Source organism: Prionailurus bengalensis, chromosome B1 (assembly GCF_016509475.1).
Source record: "Prionailurus bengalensis isolate Pbe53 chromosome B1, Fcat_Pben_1.1_paternal_pri, whole genome shotgun sequence".
Lineage (NCBI taxonomy): Eukaryota > Metazoa > Chordata > Mammalia > Carnivora > Felidae > Prionailurus > Prionailurus bengalensis.
Genome location: NC_057344.1, coordinates 190,319,029 through 190,342,937, shown reverse-complemented (window position 1 = coordinate 190,342,937; position 23,909 = coordinate 190,319,029). Strand labels below are relative to the sequence as shown.

General features: G+C 35.4%; 1 protein-coding gene across 14 annotated transcripts in view; it reads left to right on the top strand.

Moving 5' to 3' along the window:
- The window catches only part of SLIT2 (slit guidance ligand 2), a 374,605-nt gene that overhangs the window by 224,084 nt on the left and 126,612 nt on the right, over positions 1-23,909 (top strand). For 9 of the 14 annotated variants that reach the window (XM_043553709.1, XM_043553663.1, XM_043553693.1 and 6 more), the window contains exons 6-10: positions 9,516-9,587; positions 15,328-15,399; positions 17,960-18,123; positions 19,314-19,325; positions 20,262-20,400. In XM_043553709.1, coding sequence (XP_043409644.1) covers positions 9,516-9,587; positions 15,328-15,399; positions 17,960-18,123; positions 19,314-19,325; positions 20,262-20,400 — 459 coding nt within the window. The remainder of the gene's footprint in view (positions 1-9,515; positions 9,588-15,327; positions 15,400-17,959; positions 18,124-19,313; positions 19,326-20,261; positions 20,401-23,909) is intronic. The other 5 variants (XM_043553720.1, XM_043553678.1, XM_043553701.1 and 2 more) reach the window with 1 other exon arrangement.

The window sequence follows — 23,909 nt, the reverse complement described above, 5'->3', positions numbered from 1 at the left end:
AAAAAAAAAAGTCCAGGTTCAGGGGCTTTTTATGAAGATTAGTTTTATCATTAAAAGTTAAGAAAGATGCCTGGTAAAATATGTTAGAGCTGAGGGTAAATTTTAATTCATATTATTATTAAAGGCAAATATCGGTCATCAAATAATGACTCCATAAAAGCCCAGAAGTATTAATATTATTGATATTCAGCATGGGAAAGACAGGTATAGTACTTTGTCCTTTTTATCATTACACTGTATGCATTTACAATTTGGACAGTCCTGCATGGTGGATGGCTACTGTTCCAAGTCATTCAGAGAGTAAAAGAGAAACAAGAAGGCTAGACTGAAGGAATATGTCCCTTAGCTACATTACGATGTTAACAACGATATTTTGTATAGGGCTCTCTAAGTGCCCAGTCTGATGCACTGTAACAGGTTTATTGGATTTACCACATTCAGCCCTTATTCAGAGCAAATTCCAGTTAACAGAAGATTTTCACTGGAAGCACTTACTTTAATCTTGTGGATTGGCTAAATATGCTCATGGCGGCATCTTGACAATATGAAACTGATGCTGTGGAAATTTTGCAAATTAGCAGATCTTATTCCTCTTCCTTCAGGCAAGCCACATGAATACTATTCTAGGCAGATGGACATTTATCTTGCTCTTAAACATCTCCAGGGAGGAATTCTCGTAACTTTTTTGCTTATCGCTATTAATTTCTTAACTGGAATAAAACCCTGTATATTTTATTTTTGTTACTTCATTTTCTCCAGCTGCAACTTAAACTGTTTTCTTTTTCTTGACATTTTAGATGGTGAGATCTGAGAATAACAAGATCATATTAAAATATCAACTAAATTACAATGTTTGTAATAGTCACTGGCAGCGCTTTCCCATAGAATTTACATCTGTTTTAAAATTCTCCAGTTAAGTATGAATTAAAGTATTGATACCATATTATTACCAACTGATGTGCCACCAAAATGATGATCAATGTGTATAGGACTTTTCTTTATAAATTTTGTATATGTATTTAATATATTCAACACTGATGCAGGAAAGCCTTTTTGCCTCCTGATCAAATTTTGAATGAAAACACGTTATATTATTTAAACTATTTTGTTTAGAGGTATCTGTGAGATATTTCCATTTAATTGAGTAATTTAGGAGAATATTTAAATTAAACCCTCCTTTATTGCTGAGACTTGTGAACTTATTCTCTAAGCAGGTACCTAATGGGAAAAACATTTTTCAAGTCTTTTGTTTTCATGATAAAACATTCCTAGTTAGAGTTATCCCAAGATTTGAGAACAAAACTGTACAAATCAATGAACTTAAAATTAAGTAGATTGCTAGTTGCTCTTCACGTCACAAAAGTAAACTTTAATGTATTTTTAGTTTCTTTAGTGAGTGCACCATAAACACTTAAAATAGTTAAATTCTGGGCTCCTGGGTGGCTCAGCTGGTTGAGCTTCCAACTTCCGCTCAGGTCATGATCTCGTAGTTAATGAATTTGAGCCCCACTCAGCTCTCTGCTGTCAGCATAGAGTCCATTTCAGATCCTCTGTCCCCCTCTCTCACTGCTCTCCCCCTCCCTCTCCGTGTCTCAAAAATAAATATTATAAAAAATAGTTAAATCTCAACACATATTCTTTTAGACACCCTTGTAAATAAAGTAAATCACACTTGCTTATTCTTCTTTCGTTTCGCAGTACTCCCTCAAAATGTACTCTATGTTCTAGTCAAACTGTAATGTTTATCGTTTATAAGTAAATTTATGTCTTTCCCATTTGCTTGCATTATCCAATTCCCTTAACCCTATATCTCATACCCACCTTTGGCAGGAAGATTGCTTCTTGGTAAAAAACAGGTTAGGCAAAAAATATTTATAGTTATCTTTCTTTAACATACATTAACTTATAAACAAAGGTCAGGTTACAAGATGATTTAGTTTTGTTTTCTTTGAACAAGTTATTATATTATTTGGGAAACAAATATGTACAGCCATGGCTTTGTAGGAAACACTCACCCAATGTGGGTTGCAATGGTTATTGGCAATAAGAAGATTTGGCAAATGGGAAAGACAGTTAATCCATATGCTGTTATATAGCTATTTATATTATTTAGAAATTTCATTTTTTTCTGGAACTCTGTCATCTTTGACTTATTTTATCACTATCTCAATTAATACTCATAGAAGAAAAATTCACTATTCCATACTAGGGAGACAGAAAGACTTCTGTATTTTACTTAATTTTATACACTTCTTTAGTTTTAATTTCTTTAATATTTATTTATTTTTGAGAGGGAGAGAGTGTGTGTGTGTGTGTGTGTGTGAGAGAGAGAGAAAGAGAGAGAGAGAGAGAGAGAGAGGAGAGAGAGAGAGAGAGAAAGTGGGGGTAGGGCAGAGACAGAGAGAGAGAGAGAGAAAGAGAGAGACAGAATCCAAAGTAGGCTCCAGGCTCTGAGCTGTCAGCACAGAGCCTGATGTGGGGCTCAAACCCACAAACTGCAAGATCATGACCTGAGCCAAAGTTGGATGCTTAACTGACTGAGCCACCCAGGTGCCCTGTACACTTTCCTAGTTTTAAATACCTCTCTGTTGGATACTTCATAACAATAAGGAAACTAGTGTTGTTCACATATTATAGAATCAATATGTAATAATTAGAAGAGTATATTATATATTTTACAATGCAAATGTAAGACTTACTCCAGCTTTTTGTCATTTAGGTTGTCATAGTTGCAAACTGTCTGCTATAATCAGCTAGTTTTCATGTTTAATTCATTACATTTCTTACCATATTATATACTTAGTTTATTATCATAAAAATAGGGGTGCCTGAGTGGCTCAGCGGGCTGAACCTCTGACTTTTTATTTCAGCTCAGGTCATGATCTCGTGGTTTGTGAGATTTCATGCCTGCTTGGGATTGTCTCTCTCCCTCTCTCTGTCCCTCCCCTCTCACACGTGTGTGCTTTCTCTTTCTCTCTCTCTCTCAAAATAAGTAAGCTTAAAAATAAATAAATAAAATTCACTGTTATCAAATTTAAATGATTTCTTTTAGTCCCCCAGCTTCTTGAGTGTTTTCAGTAAACCTGAGGCTGAAGACACTTTGAAAGGGGAGGTTGGTTTCTCACTCAAGGGGCTTGCTATCCTTCATGTTAGATTAAATCTCACAGGTCTTCAGTGGGATGTAGAACCTTCTGAACAAACTTGTATAGATGGCTTTTCATTTAGAAAGATCGTAAATGAACTTGAGTTTCATTTCAATAAACAGAGCTCCCTTTAACATCCAGAATGTTGTCTATAGACAGGGATTAACCAGCAGTTGTCTGGGTACTTACATGTAAAATACGCTAGGAACTCAGGCAATGCTATTAGTACCCCGGGAACTGTCCGTGGTCCTGTAACTTGTCTGGTTTGCATTCACTCTAAAGGCATAGTGAATTGTGATAATCCCCAACAACCAGGATCACGTTTGCGTGATCAACAGTCTCTCCAACTTTTCATTTTGCTCTGTCTCCAGGTGCGTTAGCATTTTTTCTTCAACGATGTCATTTTCTTATGTAAAAATGAATCTATATGACATATCTTCATAAACACTTTCCAGAACAAAATAAAACAAACAAAACACAAGAGTATCTGATTGGAAATCCAATTCACATATGTATAAAATAAGAATTGGCGTGATCTTTCTGAAACTGTCGTGTTGTCCTGGAGATAGAACAGATCTTTAGTTTTCTTGCTTCTCCAACCCTAAACAGGCACACTTTGCTACATCTGAACTATTACAGTGGTCTGCTAATTGGATTTTGATCTCCAGTCTATATTCTCATTAGATAATTTTAACACTGCAGACAGATTTGTTTTTATAAGGCATTGTATTTTTTGTCCCATCACTGCCTCGTTCAGAATCATTCAGCTTATTAAAAATAACAACACTTTGTATGGGCATTGTGGCAAAGCCTTGGGGATATAGTAGAATATTGTCATAGTTCTATAGGTTCTGAAGAATATAGACTCTTTCCTGAAAGAGCAGTGACTTCTATTAATGGCATAGTCTCTTTAGATGTTATGACTAGGCCTAGCATTCTGCCATTCACCCAGGGTCCCAGCCCCCTCTCCTACCAAATCTACACAAGCTTTTTGCTCAAGCCAGAATGGCCCCTCTCTGGCAAGTATTCACATTGTAGACCTTCTGCTTACAACTGCTCTTGATGGAGTCTTTTCCCTCCATAGGGAAGACACATTCTTATTTTCTGTCTTTCTGGATTCTACCTGTTTTTTAAGGTTCAGGTTTCTTCCTTCCTCACACATGACTACTTTGGCCCAGGGTAATCTGTTCCTTCCCTGACATTCTGTAATACTCTTTATATGCTGCATTCTGCCTTGAAATTTGGCCATCAGAGATTTAACTGAAACTTTCATATGCAGAACGAACAGCTCTTTCCCTAGACACTTACTGTGTGAGGGAGGGCTTCAGCAATACATAGATTTAAATTTGAATCAAGATTTCACCACATATTTACTACCTACTTTGAATAAGTTATTGCACTTCTGTGAGCCTCATTTTTTTCATCTGTAAAATCAGAATGATGATAACATTTACCTTTTCAAGTTATCATGAGGAATACTGAGATGGCATCTCTACAGACCCTGCCATTTGCTGTGCATTCAATAAATGTAACTAATTGTTATTGTCAGTGGCAGTTTCTACCCCCTCTTATTAGTGTGCAAGAGTTACTAGAACATGAAGGGCAACTTAATTTTTCCTCCATTTTCTGATACCATTTTACTTAGAGCTTATCTTTTTGCTTTTCCCCAATAAATTAGCAAGTGGATATAACTTTATACCATAGATTATTTCAATAAAAACTGAGATTCTTTATTCCTGTGCAAAAAAAAAAAAAAGAAAAAAAAACCCCACAACATTGTGCTTGAAAGGTTACAGAAGGGTTAGATTCCCAAATAACAAATTATTTTACATTCCTCAGGATAATCCTTATCTTGGTTGTTTTATTCACTAATACCTGAGTTAGCACTGATTTGTTTTTATGCTGAGGTTAAATGACATGGTTGCTGAAACTTCTGCCTACAGTGTTCACTTATATGGGTCAATTTATATTATTCTTATGTTCTCGATACATTATAACTTAAATTTGTACTACTTCTTAAAGAGTCATTATTGGCATAGGATTTGTATATTTAGGCACTCACATTGACTTGAATTTTATACACACGAGGGAAGAAATAGAACAGATCGTGCCCATATCCTTAGAGCATTCTTTTTCTTTTCCTCCCATTTGATTTATATGTTTTATCAGGGTTCTTTCCAAATGGCATAATGTTGTTACTCCCTCCTATTGATTTTAATCACTTTGATGTATTTTAAGTCAACTAAACTTCTGGAGTTTGCCACTCATAGTAGTATGACTATGAACTAAACTTTCTAGTACCTAAAGTATTTCTAGTATTCTCTAGTATTCTAGTATTCTAGTATTTCTCTAGTATTTCTAGTACCTAAAAAACCCTCGAAAACCAGAGCATATTTTGTTTCAGAGTTAAGTAAATTTTACGGTGTTCTAATTCTTACAAAAAGAAAATAAATTAGTAATAAGATTTTACTGCTTGGACGCTGAAGTGACACATGAAATTTTCTATGGGTAAGGACAAAACCAACTGCAGTTAATGCAGGAATGTGAGTTTTATATATGTGATTCAAACAGTATGGTATCCAAATTTTAATAACAGAAAACAGGAAATTCCTGAAAAAAAAAACATAAAGGTAACAGAATGCAGTATCTCCGGTTATATTTCAGTATGCCAAGTAAGCAAATGTTCGATCTTTCTGTCTTTTATGTGCCCATATCTAAAATTGGTATTTCGCAGCACTATATGAATATATATATGTATATATATATATACATATATATATTCGTATCTAGAATTAATCCAAATATGAAACTAGACTAAATTATTTTTAGTGTTAAAGACAATCAGATCAGGTTTAGAAATTTTACACGTGTGAGGCACAGAGTCATACCACCAGATAAAGAGATTCTTGTGCGTTACCCAAGACTACATTTACCAGTAGCAGGGAAAGTTAAACCGAGCAGGCTAGTGTTACTTGAGGAGACCAGAGTACAAGTGGTTAGGAATGAAAAGATCATCATACAATGTTAATCCTGAGAGAGACCTCGAAGGTTTCCATTCTTTTTAACATCATCATTTTCGTAAAATTAAAGATAAAGCACTTGGTTCAAAACACACACTTACAAACTAAGACAGTGAAGGATCAGACGGAGATAGAATTTGGAATTCACACGGAAACAGAGGAGCCAGGATGTAGGAAGTACGGGAGAGAAGACACAGAAGTCTGTGCTAAGATACATTGGCTGAAGGTCTGAAAGGTATCACCGATAATAATATCTGTACCATTCTTTCTCCCCGGAAAATGAGAAAAGTGCTAGCTTGCTTCTCAATGGTACGTGACCCCTGTGCCAGGAAAGGATCCTGAAGCTGTCTCTGATGTATCTTAGTGCCCTCATTATCCAAAGATCAACAAATTTGCCCCGTGTTTGACTTAATAATTGTAACATTACTTTTTGGAGAAGTGGGGGGAAAAAAAACCTCTCCTCTTACTAATTCCTTAAATCAGAATAATTTTATTGCACTATTGGAAATCACATCTAAACAGAATCAACCTGTCACTAAATGCATGGCTGAGAACAGATCCTTTCCTATTTACAGACAGCAGAAGTGCCCGGGCTTTGCAGGGTAGTAGAGAAGAAAGTGAAGTGGGTAAGAGAAAAGAAAAAAAAAAGTGCAGAAAAATAGTCCAGAAGCACTGAAATGAAGTATGCTTTTGCATAGTTTTGACAGTCTTTCTCTTGAATCATATACAGACAAGTGGAGGTTAGTGCAGAGAGATTTTCTCAGGAACAGTCAGAGCAGGCACACCACTTCATGTAAACACTCCTTTGATTTAACAAAGTCCACCAATTGACGAAAAAAATTATTTTGCTTGTCCCTTCATACGAGTGACTTTTTTCAAAAAAATAGCTTTGTTCTCAGAAGATGCATGGCCTGAGATACGGTGCATTCAGAAAACTTCTAAGGAAAACTTTGGTCCTATGAGAGCCAGATATTCTTAATGCTTTAGCACCAAGAAGGACTTAAGTTTCTGCTAAGAATCAGAAGAAGCTTGTAACCATGAGCCATGTAGAACAGGGGTGAAATTACCAACTTTTCGGCAGCATCTCAACTTCTGTTGGTATAGGGAAATCTGCTTTTCAGTCCCTGTAGAACGAGATTCGCTTGAGTGCTTTCTGGCATGCTAGGGCTTCCCCTTTGTGTATAGTATGCATGATTTAAAAGAAGCAGTGTCAGCACTGATTTATACATTGACAGCTAAGGATAATAAGATATGGGCAAACATACAGCTCACCCTTTTACAGATTAACCTGGAGACTGCATTAGGCAAATTTGATAGCATTAAAAGATTTTGCCAATTTGTCTGGAAACAATTTCTCTTTTGTAGTGTGTCAAGGGTAACACTTCATGCCATTGTACTAATTTAAATGGCTTTGATAAATTGTTCAAGAGGTTAGAGAATAGTAGTGTAGATATATATTTAGCACTTTAAAATAAAAAGGCTGTTAACTTAATTGTTAAATGAATTTAATCTGTAAAAATCAAAAGTGCCCAAGAATGGAAGTGTTTTCTTGGAACCACAGCGTCCATATTACATCATGAAGCTTTAAAAGTCTTCTTAGAAAATAAAATTATACTTCTGCATTACTTCCTAATAACTAGAAATGCTTTAAGCTATTACAGTAGCATGGATGGTACCTATTATTTGGGGAAAGCCTTAGTTTATAAAAGCAATAAAAGCATATCTTCTCCAGAGTTGTTTTTTTTTTTATGTTGCATGTCCTAGATTGTACCATTTGCATGACATCAAGGTAGTCTTATGTCCCCTAGAGACCTTCTTAAAAATGAGATGTATATTTCATGAGACATTCTCTATGTACATAATTTCTAAAGTAAGGAATTTGAAGAGGCCCCTCTGAAAGTCACTGGATTAAATCATTGCACCTTTATTCAGTATCCTTCTGAGAGAAACAGCTATTTTATAGGAATGTTTAAACAATTCTTTTTAAGAACACACCTCAAATGTAAATTAGCCCTTTTGGTGTATTTCGCACTTGAAACAAGGGCAAGATTCATTTGTATGAAGATCATAGTCTTACCCCTGTACATTTGCATTCCCTCCCAATTCATGAAGAACTGACAACTCACCTGACTAGTTCATCAAACATTTTGTTTCTGTCTCAAGTGAACCATTAAAATGCTCTTTCTTTACTGGAATAAGAATATCGCTAAGCAGCAAGCTACTAGTTTAAATAACAGCTGCTTATTTAAAAAAAAATTAAAACAATGTAAAGATAGGACAGATAGGATTTCATACTTATTAGCTGTTTATTTCAAACAAATTCCTCGGCATGGATAAAGGAAATTTTAGTTCCAGAAACAACTAGCAGGAAAAGCCAACTTAACCAAATTTGGAGCAACTTTGTTTTTGTTTGTTTGCTTGTTAGTTTTCATCTTTAAATTTTAACAAATAAGTGCTCAAACTACAAGAGAACATCCATTTGTTTGCATTTTGTATTATTTAGAAGGAACTGAGAAAGCTTTTAAACTTTTTGCCAAAGGTATATGTAGTGTTTTAATGATGTTGCTGCAGTATGTGTTCTTAGCGTTTGGGGCTAAAATTAGCATCTTTGAGGAAAGTAAAAAAAATCAATTTTTAATACTTTAAAAACTTCTGGAAATTTGGGAAGTTTCTTAATTGAAAAGTATGTCATATTTACAGTGCAGAGAATTCGCATGTAACGAACAATTGCAAATCATGGGAATGGTGAATATTCACGTAGAACAAGACTGGCTTTCTAAAGTGTTTTCCTGGTTGAGAATAGCAGGGAGGTGTGTGGGACCTCATTTCTCTCTCTTGACTGGGAGTTCTCGAAGGAAAACTGCTTTTAAAAGAAGGAAACCTAAAAGTAGTCTTGCTCTTTCTTGCCAAGGATAGTGAAATTAACATGCAGCTGGGCTTCTCTGATAAATGGATTCTGTTAGGTCACTGAGGGGGTGCATGTGACATTAAGTGATTTACAGTCCTTTACCTTAATGAAATTGTTTCAGCAAGATGACGCTGAAAGCTCTTAATGGATAGCTTTTCTTGATGTAATGAAATTGCATTCCTATGGCATTTAATATAAGGTGCAGTTATTATTTACTGGAGCTTTCCAAGGGCTGCTATTTGCACAGACAGTTCAGAACAAAAAGAGATTTCAGTAGCGGCACCGAGGCCAGAATGGCTTGTGACATTCTTAAGCGGATGAGTGTATTTCTGAGAGCATTTCAGTTAGTGCAGTCAGAGCTTCGGAGACCCTTCAGGAGACTTCTTTTAACCCAGCGCTGCTAGTCTCCAGCCTTTTACTTATATTCTTCTAATCTATTTACAGGCAACTGGATTACAACCAGATCAGCTGTATTGAAGATGGAGCATTTAGGGCTCTCCGGGACCTTGAAGTGCTGTAAGTATTGCTTATTTCTCTTACTCTTTTGAACGGGGGCTTTGTGTCTGGGGAGTGCTAATGTGGAAGCTTATCTGCTCGCTCGAAACCTAGCGTCAAAATGGTCTCTTATAAAGATACCTTAAATAACTCATGGGGAATATATGTTGAAATGTGTGTGTGCACAGCCGTGGGTATCATTTCTGCATATTTAGGCAAAAATGTCTATTTAAGGAGGACATTCAAATGTTCACAATACCATCTTTCAAGTGTTTCTCCTTGTAACAAAATATTCTCATTCAAAGGACTGGTGAGGCTCCCTAGAATTGCCAAATATTAGGATAAAAGCAGTTGTATAAGAAAAATTACAATAAAAAAATGAACTTCTTAGTTTCTGATGAGTTGGGTTATTATATAGTTGCCATGCAATGGAAAGATGTTGTCTCATTTTAAAATGCCATTTTTAACCAGATAGCATCATTTTTGAAAGGTGATTCTAGAAATCTGCTTTTCTGATTCTAATAGGTTGCCCATTGGGTCCATTTTAAAGTCTTCACTACTGACTTAGGAAAGCACAGCACACAGACTTGAATTATAACTGGCATCCTCTCTCTTTCCTTACTGGGTAGACATGGCTGACAAAATGGGCTAGAGGCAACCCGGTAGTCTCTACAGACCTTTGACTTGGTATAATAATTTTAATGGAATTATTATGATGAGAAATTATTTTAATGTAAACTAGAGTTACTCAAGCCATTGAAGCTGCCTGTACATTTCTGGATTTTTTTTTTTTCCAGCCAGAGACTCACAAGTCTAGCTTTTTGAATATATTTACACATTTCTCCCCCCATATAAAATATTTTTCTGTGCTACAGTTCATCCCTGGCTAAATTTATTCAGAAATTCAAAAATTGACTTAAATGTTGAAGAGGTTTGGCAATTTTAGTCCATGTGGTAAAAGTTATCTGGGACTCGTGACATCCTTCCGGAAAAAAAAAAAAAAAAAAGATCCCATTACTTTATAAATTGAGTTTGAGGAACAGAATGGAATTCAGGAAAGAAAGTTTGAGGTCTCAACAAAATAGCCTATTTAATCAATATTTTATATATGATTTTGATTTTAATTGCAAGTAGATGTATGGAACTTGTAGCTGTGTCATGTGCAAAGTTACTGGTTATTTTTAAGGACTTAATGTAAGAGTTAGTCGACTGAGATAAATCGTGTTGTAAGATATATACTGTTGTCTACCCACATCATGAGATGTTAACCTTTCTTTCTGTTGGTAACAGCCTAATTTTTTCTATAAGAAACCTATTCAGAGTGCTTATCATACACATTGTATTTAATAACGCCACTAGTTGTGTTTCAGACCCATTAATATACAAAGCTCACTGTTGCTATTTCAGAGTCAGAATAGTTAGGATACAACTATGATTTCATGATAGCAGTCTGATGTCAAAACCATAGTCAGTGTCATAAACTTGGTATATGAAGAGACAACCCTGAGTGTTAATTGAATGGAGCTGATCAGGCCAAGAATGTGTTACTAAGTAGGTGCTTCTAACTAGGAATAGGAATGACACCAAACATTTTATAGAAAATTTGCTGAATATTGTGGATGGACTAAAATCCCATAAAGTATTTTGTTATTCATTAAAAGAGCTTAAATAATTCACGTATAACACACACACACACACACACACACACGCACACAATACCTACTCTATGCCAAGCACTGTGCTAGGCATTGAAAACTCTATCCACAAATGCAGTAACTATTCATTTGCTTATTTGTTATAAAGTAAACAGTGTTTTTAGAAGAGTAAGTTTGTGATGATACAATCACCTCCTGCGTTGTATTTGACATATTAGCAAAATATCTAGAAGGTAACTTTACCAAGACCCTCTGTTTTGAAACACAACAAAGAGTAAAAAATGTTCTATGGTTCATGGAGTAAAAATCAAAATCCAAAGTGTTAGGAACTCTTTTGGGGTCCTTAATATATAGGCTTCAAAGAGATCTATAATGGTCAGAGTGTGTTTGCTAAAAAAAATAAAAAATTAACATTAGTACATGACACAAGAAAGTGTGAATTCTTTCAAAACAATTTAAATATTTTATATTCAAATTTGACAAAGTCAAGCAGACATTCTTTTAATATGTGTTCATTTTTAAATCTTCGTAATTCATAGAATCTTTGGAGAAATTATTTTTTGAAAAATTTAAGGGTAATTGGATGAAATACCAAAGACTGGGATTTATCAAGCCCAAATCTCTTGTCATGTAAATGAAAAGTTATTCTATTAGAAACATTTCCAGAAAGAAAGTTGTCTGTTTTTCTTATTTTTAGCGTCTATGACCCGTTACAATATATCTTCTTATTATGTGGAGATAATGAAGAATTAATTAATTTGCAAATCACCTTAAATTTCAGACTCCCAATGTTTTAGGTCTTTTTAAAACTTTTAATTCCATGAGCCATTTCTCAATGTATGATTATACTGAGGCAAAACAAGGGGATGGAAGTAATCATACTGGACCATTGACAAAAATTTGTTAAATTAAGATATAAATTAGGGTAAAGAGAGTGAATAAAGTTTGAGAAGGAAAAGTCCAGGTAAACGAAAGCAAGGGGAGTCGGTCTATCACTTGTATGTTCATGGCAACCTGGCAAATTGTGGAATTCTGATTGGTATGATTCAGAAATGTCTCTGTTTTTAATATGAAGAAACCATCTCAAAAATAACATTGGAAACTAAATCTAGATCAATGTTTTCTGTTTCTTTGGACAACATCTAGTTTTGTATTGTTTGTTTTATTTCTTTTCCATAAAATAGGCATCATTTAATTGAATCGAGACATAGTGATTCATATCCATTAAATATCAGACTCCGCCAAATCCTATGCTGAGCACTAAGGGAATAAGAAAGAATAAATCAAGATCTAAGTCTGAGAGTAACTATATGATTACCAAAACTCAAATTTCGTATTTGTACATCAAAATGTACTTTTGTACAAGAATATATTCTTGCTGCAAAAAGAAAATCTTGAGGTTGAACATAGAAATATAGTTTCGTTTAGAAGAAAGTGTTCACAAATAAAGAAGTACAATAGATACATTTGCATTGTTTCAGAATAGGAATTAGTCACGACCATAACATATACATGTCATCAGATGTAATTAGCAAATATTTATTATTAATTTTAAAATAATTTAATTTCATTGGTTCCACATATCGTTCCACTATCAGGTATCAATGTCAATATCACTTTGCCACATCAATACTGAATAAAACCACTAAGATAATCTATTTCTTCAGCTGCATTTTGCAAAGTGACATTTTGAGAAAAGACTCCAGACTGATAGCCACCAGCTTCAGCATTCAATGAAGACACTCTTTGGTGTGGAATCATAAGAAATTAGAGTTCAAAATTAATGCATGCCTACTGCATGTGATGAATTACTTTAAAAAATGTTATCCCTAAAGTCACATTTCAGTATGTTATGTACTCTGAAGATTTTAGCCATATAAAGTCAGCATAAATTTTGAGGGTGGGAAAAGGGGTCATTTGAAAGTAAATCCCTTTGAGAAGTGAAACCTTTTAGTTCAAACATCAGGATATATTTTAATGGCGTTTGAAAAAAAAATCTCATTTCACTTGAGTACAGAAAAATGCTACAGGCTTTTAGATAACGTGAACCAACCAATTCAGTGCTTTATAGGTCCTTCATAAAGTGGGATTTTTTTTTTTCGCCTGTGCAACTTACTTCAATCAGTTGCATTAGTTTTTATATCATTCAATACATTGCAAAACTGGGTAAGAAAAGAAAGTGTGTCTTCTAGATCGGTAGCCTCTGTGCCCCACTTTACTGAGAAGTTCAAGTGAATCCCTGAACCCCTGAACACCCCAAATCATACCATTCACAACTGCAGCCTCCAGCTGGCCAAAGTGGCCTCATAAATGTATCCTGCTTTCGTCCAAACAGATGTAGCCCACAGACTCTTTGAAATGTCCGAATTAGTTGCCAGTATTTAAAAATTAGGAGGACAGATCTGAAATTTTCTGTTTCCAGCGTCTCCTGAGAACATCAGATCGGTTGGCAGCCTTCCATTAGCACCGAGCAGTGGTCCATCGGAGCTGAGGACTAGCTGCTATGACAGAGAGTGTCATCGCTCGCTTACCAGGGTCTCCAGTGGCCCCAGCCCTCTGCCTGCTCCACTCCATCTCTCCTCCCTGTTGCATTTCTTAACACGCATCCTGTTTCTCTCATTTACTTCCCTGCCCAGCCTCCATTGGCAAGAGAATTTGCATAGTCTAATTCAAACCTTTCTCCATTATCAAATTGCATCTGTGGGCCGTTGATCCTGTCATCCTGACTCTCTCAGGAACTTGCCCGCTTTGCTCACCACATCATGGTGTCTTCTCCATACTAGAATCATTGTCCGTATTCGCATTGCACAAACACAGCCCTGGGATAGCCTCCTTCTCACTTTCTTGTCATAACCAGACTTCCCCAAAGGGAGAAAAACAATCTCTTCTTCATGTTATTAACTATAAGTTTTTATAATTTGTACTCCATCTTCCCACTTGGACAATATGCTATTTTAGGACAGGTTTTATGCCTGATTTATTTTATACTGTTCCATGTTGCCATAAAATGAAGAGCCATCTAGGAAATATTAGATGAATGAATGGGTAGTAGTTGTAGTGGTAGTAGAAAAGCCATAATAACACAACAATGCCTGTGTTAGGGGAAAAGTAGTAACAATTTGAACCAAGCAAGAGTTATGCTTATTTTCACCGTCTCTCCCTTGGTCGCCCATCTTCCTGACTCCAGCATCCAGAAACCGTGATCTGTACCGCATGGAAGTTTGCAAGGGACAGGATATGTGCCTAGACTTAGAAGTGTTAGAATGTACAGGGTGCCCGGGTGGCTCAGTCGGTTAAGCGTCTGACTTTGGGTCAGGTTGTTATCTCACAGTCTGTGAGTTTGAGCCCTGCGTTGGGCTCTGTGCTGACAGCTCAGAGCCTGGAGCCTGCTTCAGATTCTGTGTCTCCCTCTCTCTCTGCCCCTCTCCTACTCGTGCTCTCTGTGTCTCTCAAAAATAAACAATAAAAAATTTTAAGTAAAGAAGTATTAGAGTGTATTAAGCTTTTAATAAACTGCCCCAGCCTGACACTTTATCCCTACCCAATGCAAGTACCAAATGTAGATATCGTTCTCACTACTCAGATTTCAACAACGGCTGATGTCCACAATAGAGAATAATTAGCAGGACTGTGTTCCGGGATCTGACAAAACCAATTCTGTGCTATTGCTACGAAATTTAATTTGGAAATTTCAAATATGTTCATTTACTCATGACACTAATTATACATAGTGCCCCTCTAAGGAAGTGTAACTGCCCAATTTTACTAATTGTTGACTGCCTCATGTTATTCCTTAACCAGTGTCATAAATACACACACATGCATACCCATGGTGCATAAAGCAATATGTGAATAGTCAAAGATATTATGGCTAAAGACATAAATCTGTAATAAATATTTAATAAAGCTGAATGCATAGTAAAGTGTTAAAGTATGGCATTTATTTATCCTCTTGTTTATAACATGGGGCATTCTTTATGCCGTCTCTACCAGATAGTTGCCCTGCATAAACATAGTTGCAAGAAGCATTCTCTGTATTATTATATAGAATGATCAGTAAATTTTAATTACCTAAAATTCCTAACTTTTTTTGTTTTATTCTACAGCACTCTCAACAATAACAACATTACTAGACTTTCTGTGGCAAGTTTCAACCATATGCCTAAACTTAGGACTTTGTAAGTAGCCGCAATGTATGTATGTCAATGTCATCAATTAAGGGTTCCCCTTAAGTACCATTTGTAGTAAACAAAAAACAGTACCACAAGTTCACTATGGGGTAGACCAGGAAAACACCACTTTTTAAAAAGTACTAGATATGGTATTTGAATAAATGAACTATTATTCTGAAAACATGAAAGCTTTCCTTTAAATGATATGCATTATGGAAAGTTGGAGGGGGGACGTTTACTTTGAGCTATTGTGGAGGTCACATTTCATTAAGAAATGTAAGACTCCTTGATTGGCTGTCAGAAATGATAAATGGTAAATCTTTATGATTTTATTACTGTACAGCAAGCCGACCTAATAAAGCTAAACTGGCTCTCCAACATTCTTTGTAATGTAAAATTACACCATAACCCTCCAGTGCTTCTATAATTAAGGTTGTGTCAGCATTTTTATTTAAAAATATCTTTTCAGGAGATGGACATTAAAATATTTTAGGTGAATAAAAACGTGTTTCCTAGTAAAGTATTTGCTACAACTGTTTTTTTTTTCTCTTGGAGAAAAAATAATCTTTAAAGCTCAGCATGGGGATATTTAGTTAAAGCATTTTCAGAGATAAATCTCATTTGAATGGGGTTTAAGAATCACCTTGACCTTAAAAATACATTATATACCACATGTGGGAAATGGTGGGAAACATAACCAAAGCTTCGGAGTTCTGGAATAATATGTGTTTTTAAGTAGGGAACATAAATTTTGATTGGGTTTTCAAAATAGTTTTCATTTTACAGTAGGTTATAACTGGAAACATATAGCTTTTATTTTTTTCTCTTTAATGAAAAATCATTTGAATTGCCAGCTTTTTAATGAATTAGGTAACACCAATCTTAAAGTCCTTTTTTTTTTCCCCCTCTCTCACTAAAATGTAGCTCTGTGTATGATACAACACAACATGATCATTTCCTTGGAATATGACTTAACAAAATAAAGAAATTCTCAAAGTATGCAGATATAACATAAACTTTATTTCCTTGGTACTCTTCGGTTGAGCCTAATTTGACCAAATTAATACCAAATATAGTTCACTCAGACTATATTTGATGAAATTAGCTCCTCATTACCTTTAGCTGATTTTTAAAAACAAACTGAACAAGCTCTTAATCCTTGAGAAAATAAAGCCACCAAGACTGTAGAAATATCCATCATCCACGTTTTTGATAGTATGCCTTACTTTCCTACAGAAATCCATTAGCGTTTGTCTTGCTAATCAGGTTTTTAAAGTTTTATGTTCTCTCATTTCAAATTTGTACGCACCTAACTGGATTATTGTAACGTACTTGGTTTAGATGAAAATATTTAGAGAACAGCGAGGTGGAGTGTGCTAAGCGGTTTCCAAAGGATGCCACTCTGACTTCCAAACAAACTGAACCGGAGGTCACCCAGCTTTCTCAAAATGTAGCAATGTGGCATTTTGTTTGGTGGCACGCTGTCCAAGTTTTGATGCAAGACAGTCTGTTCCATATCTACAGGCTCAAGGAGAATGTAAAATAGTCATCTAACTTGAAATTCCCTTGCTTTGGTGTTTCATTATTGTATATTATCATTGCTACTTAAAAATTCCACTTTTATGGTCCAATTATCTTTCTGGACTGAGTTCCATGTTTTAATATCCATTACTGTTATTGGGTTAGAATTGAGCACATCAGCTAAAAAGGACTAAAATGGTATTACTGTGTCATAGATGATTCTGGAAATGATGCTTTGATTTATACTTTTGGATGTCCTTTTCTTTAGTTTGAGAAAACATAAAAGCCAATTTGAAGTCATTTACCTAATTTAGTGGATACATTTGTCTGATATTTTATTAATGGAAAAGTGCTATTTGCCACTTGGAATGGATCCATGCTCTGGTATGGATCCCTGCCAACATAGAGAGGGGGCTCACTTAATTCCTTCACTCCTAGCCATTTATGTCTTTTCATTTCAGTTCCTGCTCTTTGAGGATAGGGTCCCAAGAGCCCAAAGCAGCTAATCCCTTTTTCTGCTATTAAACAAAAAGAAGGAAATCAGAATAGGGACATGAAAGAAGTGTTTTATATTGAATTATTATTCTATCTTGTTCAGCAAAAAATGAAAGTGACCTGCTAAAAAGATTTTGCAAGCAGTTTTTACAGAAACTAACAACAGCAGGACTAACTGATAACTCATACTGGGAGCCACAACTTTTATTTATATGGCCCCGCCCCCACCCCACCCCAATTGGCCACCAGTATGTGGGGACTGCAGAGCAATTTGCCTTGGACATACCTATTTCTTTTTACCGTTTTGAGTGAACATAAGAAAACTATTTTTATGGTCGTGTTCAAGCTTCTGTATATTTGCTTAACTTGGCAGTAAATGAAGAGTAAGTGGATTCTCATCATTTTTAGAAAAATAATTAGGTTGGGACTTACTAAGCTTTATCTACTTACATGTTAAGAAATAAAGTTACATATTATTATTAATACATTTTTTAATTCTTGGAATAACTATTTTGTTTTCTTGCCTTAAACGTCCCTTCTTCTTATGTAGTCGCCTCCATTCGAACAACCTATATTGCGACTGTCACCTCGCCTGGCTCTCTGACTGGTTGCGACAAAGGCCCCGGGTTGGTCTCTACACTCAGTGTATGGGTCCATCCCACCTGAGGGGCCATAATGTAGCTGAGGTTCAAAAACGAGAATTTGTCTGCAGTGGTAAGACAGAAAGAACCTTTATGTTGTCATATTATTTTTTGCTTCTATGTAAGAGAGCTGTGGAGAACGCATGCTTTAAAAGTTTCAGTGTTTTGCTCACTAACATGTGCAGTTGTGCACTAATCACTCCATGGAAATCCTCAGTTTCAGTGATATTGATAATATGTTCTAAGACGTTTGTGCGTGATTGGCCATTACAGATTACTCGTACTTAATGTATGATGAAAGGTTTTTCAATTTTCACTCCTGGGGAAATATAGGAGATTCCTAGATTTAAATTCTGTTTGCTACTTATTTTGCTGTTATGTAATAATTTAGATCTACTTTTATGTTAACAAATGGAAATATGATTCATCTTGCTGGAAAATTCAGGAAAGTATCTCAACTGTAGTTGCAGAGTGACAAAGCACTTTCCGTGCATACTAGTGGTTCACCTCTACAGGAAAGAGATAAATGAGTAGCTTTAGTGATGAAAATCTGAAAACGAAAATTAGGCGTGACCTATGTAAAATATCAAGTAACATTTACTTAGTTCTTTCTATATGTTTGATCACCAGCCTAAGTATTTCACATATACTTAGCTCATTTCACCTGCCTTAGAACAACTGTAGTGAGATATAATATTATATCTATATTAGAGATTAAACTGTTGAGGAAAAAGATGCTAAGTAGCCTTGTCCAAGGTCACATAGTTGAATCCATGGATCTCAAGCTTAGGCAGTCTGGTTGCCAATTCATATATATTTATATTTATGTTTATACTTATTTATAAAATATTATGTTAATATTACCTGATCCATATTAGCATAATTTATCATATATGTATGTGTGTGTGTGTGTGTGTATATATATATATATATATATATATATATATATATATATCGTTCTGCTTCAGAAGTGTCTGTTCAAGATACAGTCACACAAAATGTTTAAATATATATAACTCATCACAAATAGTTCCTTAGAGGATTGAAGACATATGAGTACAGAATTCTCATTTATCGTTATCTTTTAGACCCTTTTGTGTACTTCTCCACACTTTTTATAACCCAAACAAAATTTTCTTATAATGACATGGAATGTTCTCCTTAGGTCTGATTGCTTTTTAAGAAAATTAAATAATGAAATGACTAACAAACTGTTACTAACCACTTTTTTTCTCTCTTCACTTTTCCCTTCCTGTTTTCTAGATGAGGAAGAAGGCAAGTTCATGTTTCTTTTTTAGACTGAGACTATTTTTGTAACGTTTGAGAGCTTGTTAAGAGGGCTTGGGTTAGTGACTGGCCTGCAGCCCCTTCCCGGCATTCTGATCGCTCAGGCCCTCTCCCTGCAGATCAGAGAGGGTTTGTCCTGCTCCAGTAAACTGAGTGTGTGCAGATTCCCATTCAGTACAGCACGGCCGCCATTCTGTCGTTCATCATTCCAACAGTGAAATCTCATTTCAAAACAGTTTTGTTTCCAAATACTGAGTAGTAAAAATACATACACACAGGTAACTACTTAATGCTAAAATCGCAGGCTATGGAAGCCAAAAATAGAACCACCTAGCTTAACAATTACAGAATGGCTTGTTACAAACTATTATAACTTCAGAGAAAATGCAGATTTTGAACCTACCAAGATTTGAAGTTTAGCAAGATCTAATTTCCCCCACATTTATTGGTACACAATTACTTATTTAGAATCAACAGTTATGTCTGTTCTCCTTTCTTTTTTTAAAGTACAGTACATTATGCTACATACATTTAGTAAAGACCAAATTCTCTTGAAGCTTATTAGAAATGAAATATAGGTTAGTCTGACACTGCTGCTTTTTTTGGAACTCAGAATCGTTTTGAATCAAATTCTAGTTTCCGGTCTGAGTTTAGCCTTTCTTAACAATTATTTCAAGTGGGAAAAATTATCATTTTCATAATTAGTTTTAAGAATCTCATTTGCTTCATCTGAGTGTTGACCCAGAACTATAAATGCATGCTTCCTAAAATATATCTTAGAAATATAGGCCCATTTTATGCTCAGATATTTAGAGAAATACGTTTCTGTTAAATAACATGTTTTGTTGTTTGAGATGAACTCGTAAATTTCACAATGATGAATTTCAGGAGGGAAACTGTTATTGTTGTTTGTTTCTTTTTCAGGTCACCAGTCATTTATGGCTCCTTCTTGCAGTGTTTTGCACTGTCCAGCTGCTTGTACCTGTAGCAACAATATCGTAGACTGTCGTGGGAAAGGTCTCACTGAGATCCCCACGAATCTGCCAGAGACCATCACAGAAATGTATGTGCCCTGAAATTCCCTCTCATCTCTCCACCTCCACAGTGACCCAAACCATGACTTTCTTTAGAGACTCTGGGTTTATCGAAGCCAAATATGCATCAACTAACTTAGACAGATATTCCTTGCAGAATTGTACTGAGCCTTACTCTGTTGAAGAAATTACCTTGTTGAAGAGGTTAGGATTTTTCTTTCTTTTTTTTTTTAACATAGGTAGAATTAAAAAGAATGCACTTTCAGAATAAATAGTTCTTTCCCTTTTCACTGGGAAGGTGTTAGTAGGCTATTTAGGAAAAAATAAGAGTGGTTGTACATAGTCTGACCATTTGGATCTGGAGATCTGCTCCTGTCCAGGTTCTAAAAGAAGGACCAAACTGGGGTAATAAATCATAGGAACGACAGAACTAGATGATGTTCTGCCTCTTTAAGAGCTCACTTTTATAAAGCAGTGTCGCTGTTTTGACTATTGTATGGTCTACCATAAAATATAAAAAAGATATAATTATAAAGTCAAAATATATAAGATTTTTAAATTAGTGAGCATTTTAACCTATTTGAACCAATGGCTGTCTCTATCAAAAGTTAAATTGTCTTGGCAAAGAATTTCATATCTATTTTGTATGCAGCTGCTGGGTGCATTGTCCTTGCCAGATAGAAGTCATGTGGATAAAACAAGGTCATGTAAGATGTCAAATGAACTGTTTTTCTCACCTTGAGAAGAAAGCATTAGGGAAAATCTTTACCTCAATATCCATTAACTAAGACAGCACCTCATAGCCACTCAGCTCATCATATTATTATTTTGGAGTTCAGTTCCAAAGTTTAAATAAACAGTTTTGAGTGTTTTGAATTGAAATGGTAAAGTAAGATTAAGTCCTTACAAGTCTACATAGTAGGCACAAAAATTAAGTTATTTTCAAAAACTATGCATTTTTTGCCAGTTAACTGCTCTAATTTACTTTACATGTGAATAACGTTAATTCACAAGACCCACTAACATTATTTAAAATATCTAATATGTGCTTAAAAGTATTCTTAGAGCTTTGCAGTGTAAGACATGATCATCTGTGAAGATGCTAGAATCTGTGGAGGTTTGGCAAAGACATGAAATAATGTATGCACATAATATTATAGTCATCGAAATTTTAGTCAATGGAAGCTACTTTGCTCATGGAAGACATTTATGAGAATTTTTTAGCTGAACCTTGAAAAAAGCATAATATATCGTTTTGGAAGAGGTGGGTGACATTGCACAAAAGAGAAATGTCAGGGATGAAGGACAGAGGTGGTGGTGAGCATTATGTTTTAGAGATTGTACAGTCAATCCTAATTAGAGTAATAGGTGCGTGTTGAGGCATCATGCAAAATAATGCCTCAGAAAAGACATCTATGTATAATTTTAAAGCCACAGATTAATGAAGGATTTTATCTTAATCAGAAGAAGTAATATAAGAGGAACTAGATAATAGACATAGTAAGTTTTCAAATAGGGAAATAATATATTTATCTATCCAGGCAACAGCATTTATTAGGTAAACACTTATTGTTATAAAAGGCAGCACGAATTTTCCAGAGATCTTCCATCAAGTGACTAGCAAATTGGACACAAATTGAAAGCTATGACATGAGGTACAAATTAATACACGTTGTAAGAGGGGAACAAATGAAGTTCAAGGCATTTATGCAGAGGGTGTAAAGTGGGGGTCAAGTTACAGTGGTTAATTAAAGGCAGAAAGCTTTAGTTAGAAGCACAAGTCCACCTACCATTCACTATCTGTGAGACTGTAGGCAAGTTATTTATCCTCTGCAAGCCTGTCTCCTCACCTGAACGTAAGGGTTGTTGTTCATTTGAAGTGAAATAATACATATGCTTAGTATATAGTAGTAATTCAATAAGTGATACTTTGATCGTTGAAGTCTTATTATAAGAGGTAACATCCGAGATAGGCCTTGAAGAATTGGTATTGAATGGAAATGCAAAAATGAGGACAGGGCTTTCAAAATGACCAGAACATCATAAGCGTAGGCACTAACAATGGAAATGCAAGATGCAACCAAACAGGGGCTCAGTATGGCATTTGGATCCCGAGAGAATGCAGGAAAATAACATTGGAAAGGTAGACTGGAGCCAGTTCATAGAAGGCCTAGATAGTATAAGGACCTAAGTCTTTATTTGGAATGCATTTGAAAACAGGAGTTTTAATCTGAATCTCCAAGAATTAATCTTACAGCTGTGCGCCAGCAGTTGGCAAAAGACCCCATTTCCAGGCAAGAGGCCTCCTTAGGTGGCTATCATGTTGATGGAGGGGAGATGTCATAAAAGCAGGAGCTGTGTAGCTGTGGGGTAAAAGCAGGTAGGGTAGTTAATATAGGAGCAGAATTCATGGGATTGGGTATTTGGTGAGATGAGGGACTAATGGAGAAAATGAGCCAAAGATGATGCCAGAATTAAGTGTGAGGGATGGGGAAGTGGTGGTTTTATTATTGCATGTAAGAGGCTAAAGGGCAGGACAAAAGTTGGGAAGAAAGATGACGGTGAACAAAATTTGTGAAATCCTGAAGCACCGATGGGACTTTTAGAGGTATCAAAATAATACAGACTGTGGTAACTTGGAGGAAGACAAGGACTTGAGGCAAAGATTTTGGAGTAATTAATAATACAAAATAAAAGTTGATGGTTAAATCCATGAAATGGCCAATAGAAAGGAGAACAAGAAAAGAGAAACCCAAGAGAACTCAGTAAAAGCAGCAGAGGGCCAGAATAGGTAAGAGAGGAAGGGGCTTCGTTTATCTGCGAAAAGGGTTTTTTGAAAAAAAATGATCGTCACTATGAAGGACAGACCAGGATTGATTTGAAGATGCAGAAAGCTGCAATCATTAGGAAGTCAGAGACAATGCTGTTAGAGAGAAATGAGAGTGTGAGGTGCTAAGATCTCTGTGGGAGCACAATGCTCCCCTGTGGGAGCACACAGGAGCCAGTGGATCAAGTCCTGATTATAGGAAGGACTGAAACACCACCATGGATTGACAAAAGACCAGTGAGTTGTAGATATAACAGACCAAAAGTAATGTGTGATATTTAAAGTGGTTTATCTCATGTAGGCTATTTTATTTTTTACAACAGTGTGTTTCTTCTATTTTGTATGCTGTATAGATTTTGTATTATTGTGGACTTTAGTACATAAAAGTTACACTAAATAATATGTCCCATTGGGTTTGCCTGTATTGAGGAGATGGTATATCAGATAAAGCTACAATAAATTAAATTTATAAGTAAAGATGAAAACATATGTGAAGCTCTAGGTGAATTTCACTTCTCTGATTATTACATTATCAGCTTTATCAGTAGAGCATCTGGTAATAAATCATATTGATCTTCAACTCCAACAAAATACCCCATTACCATTCATTATAGTGGCGTAACGTACTAGCTTAGTAACTCATTTCTTTTATTACTCTTTTATTTTTATTAGTATAAAGAACATCAGTATGATTCATAAAATGTGGAAGTA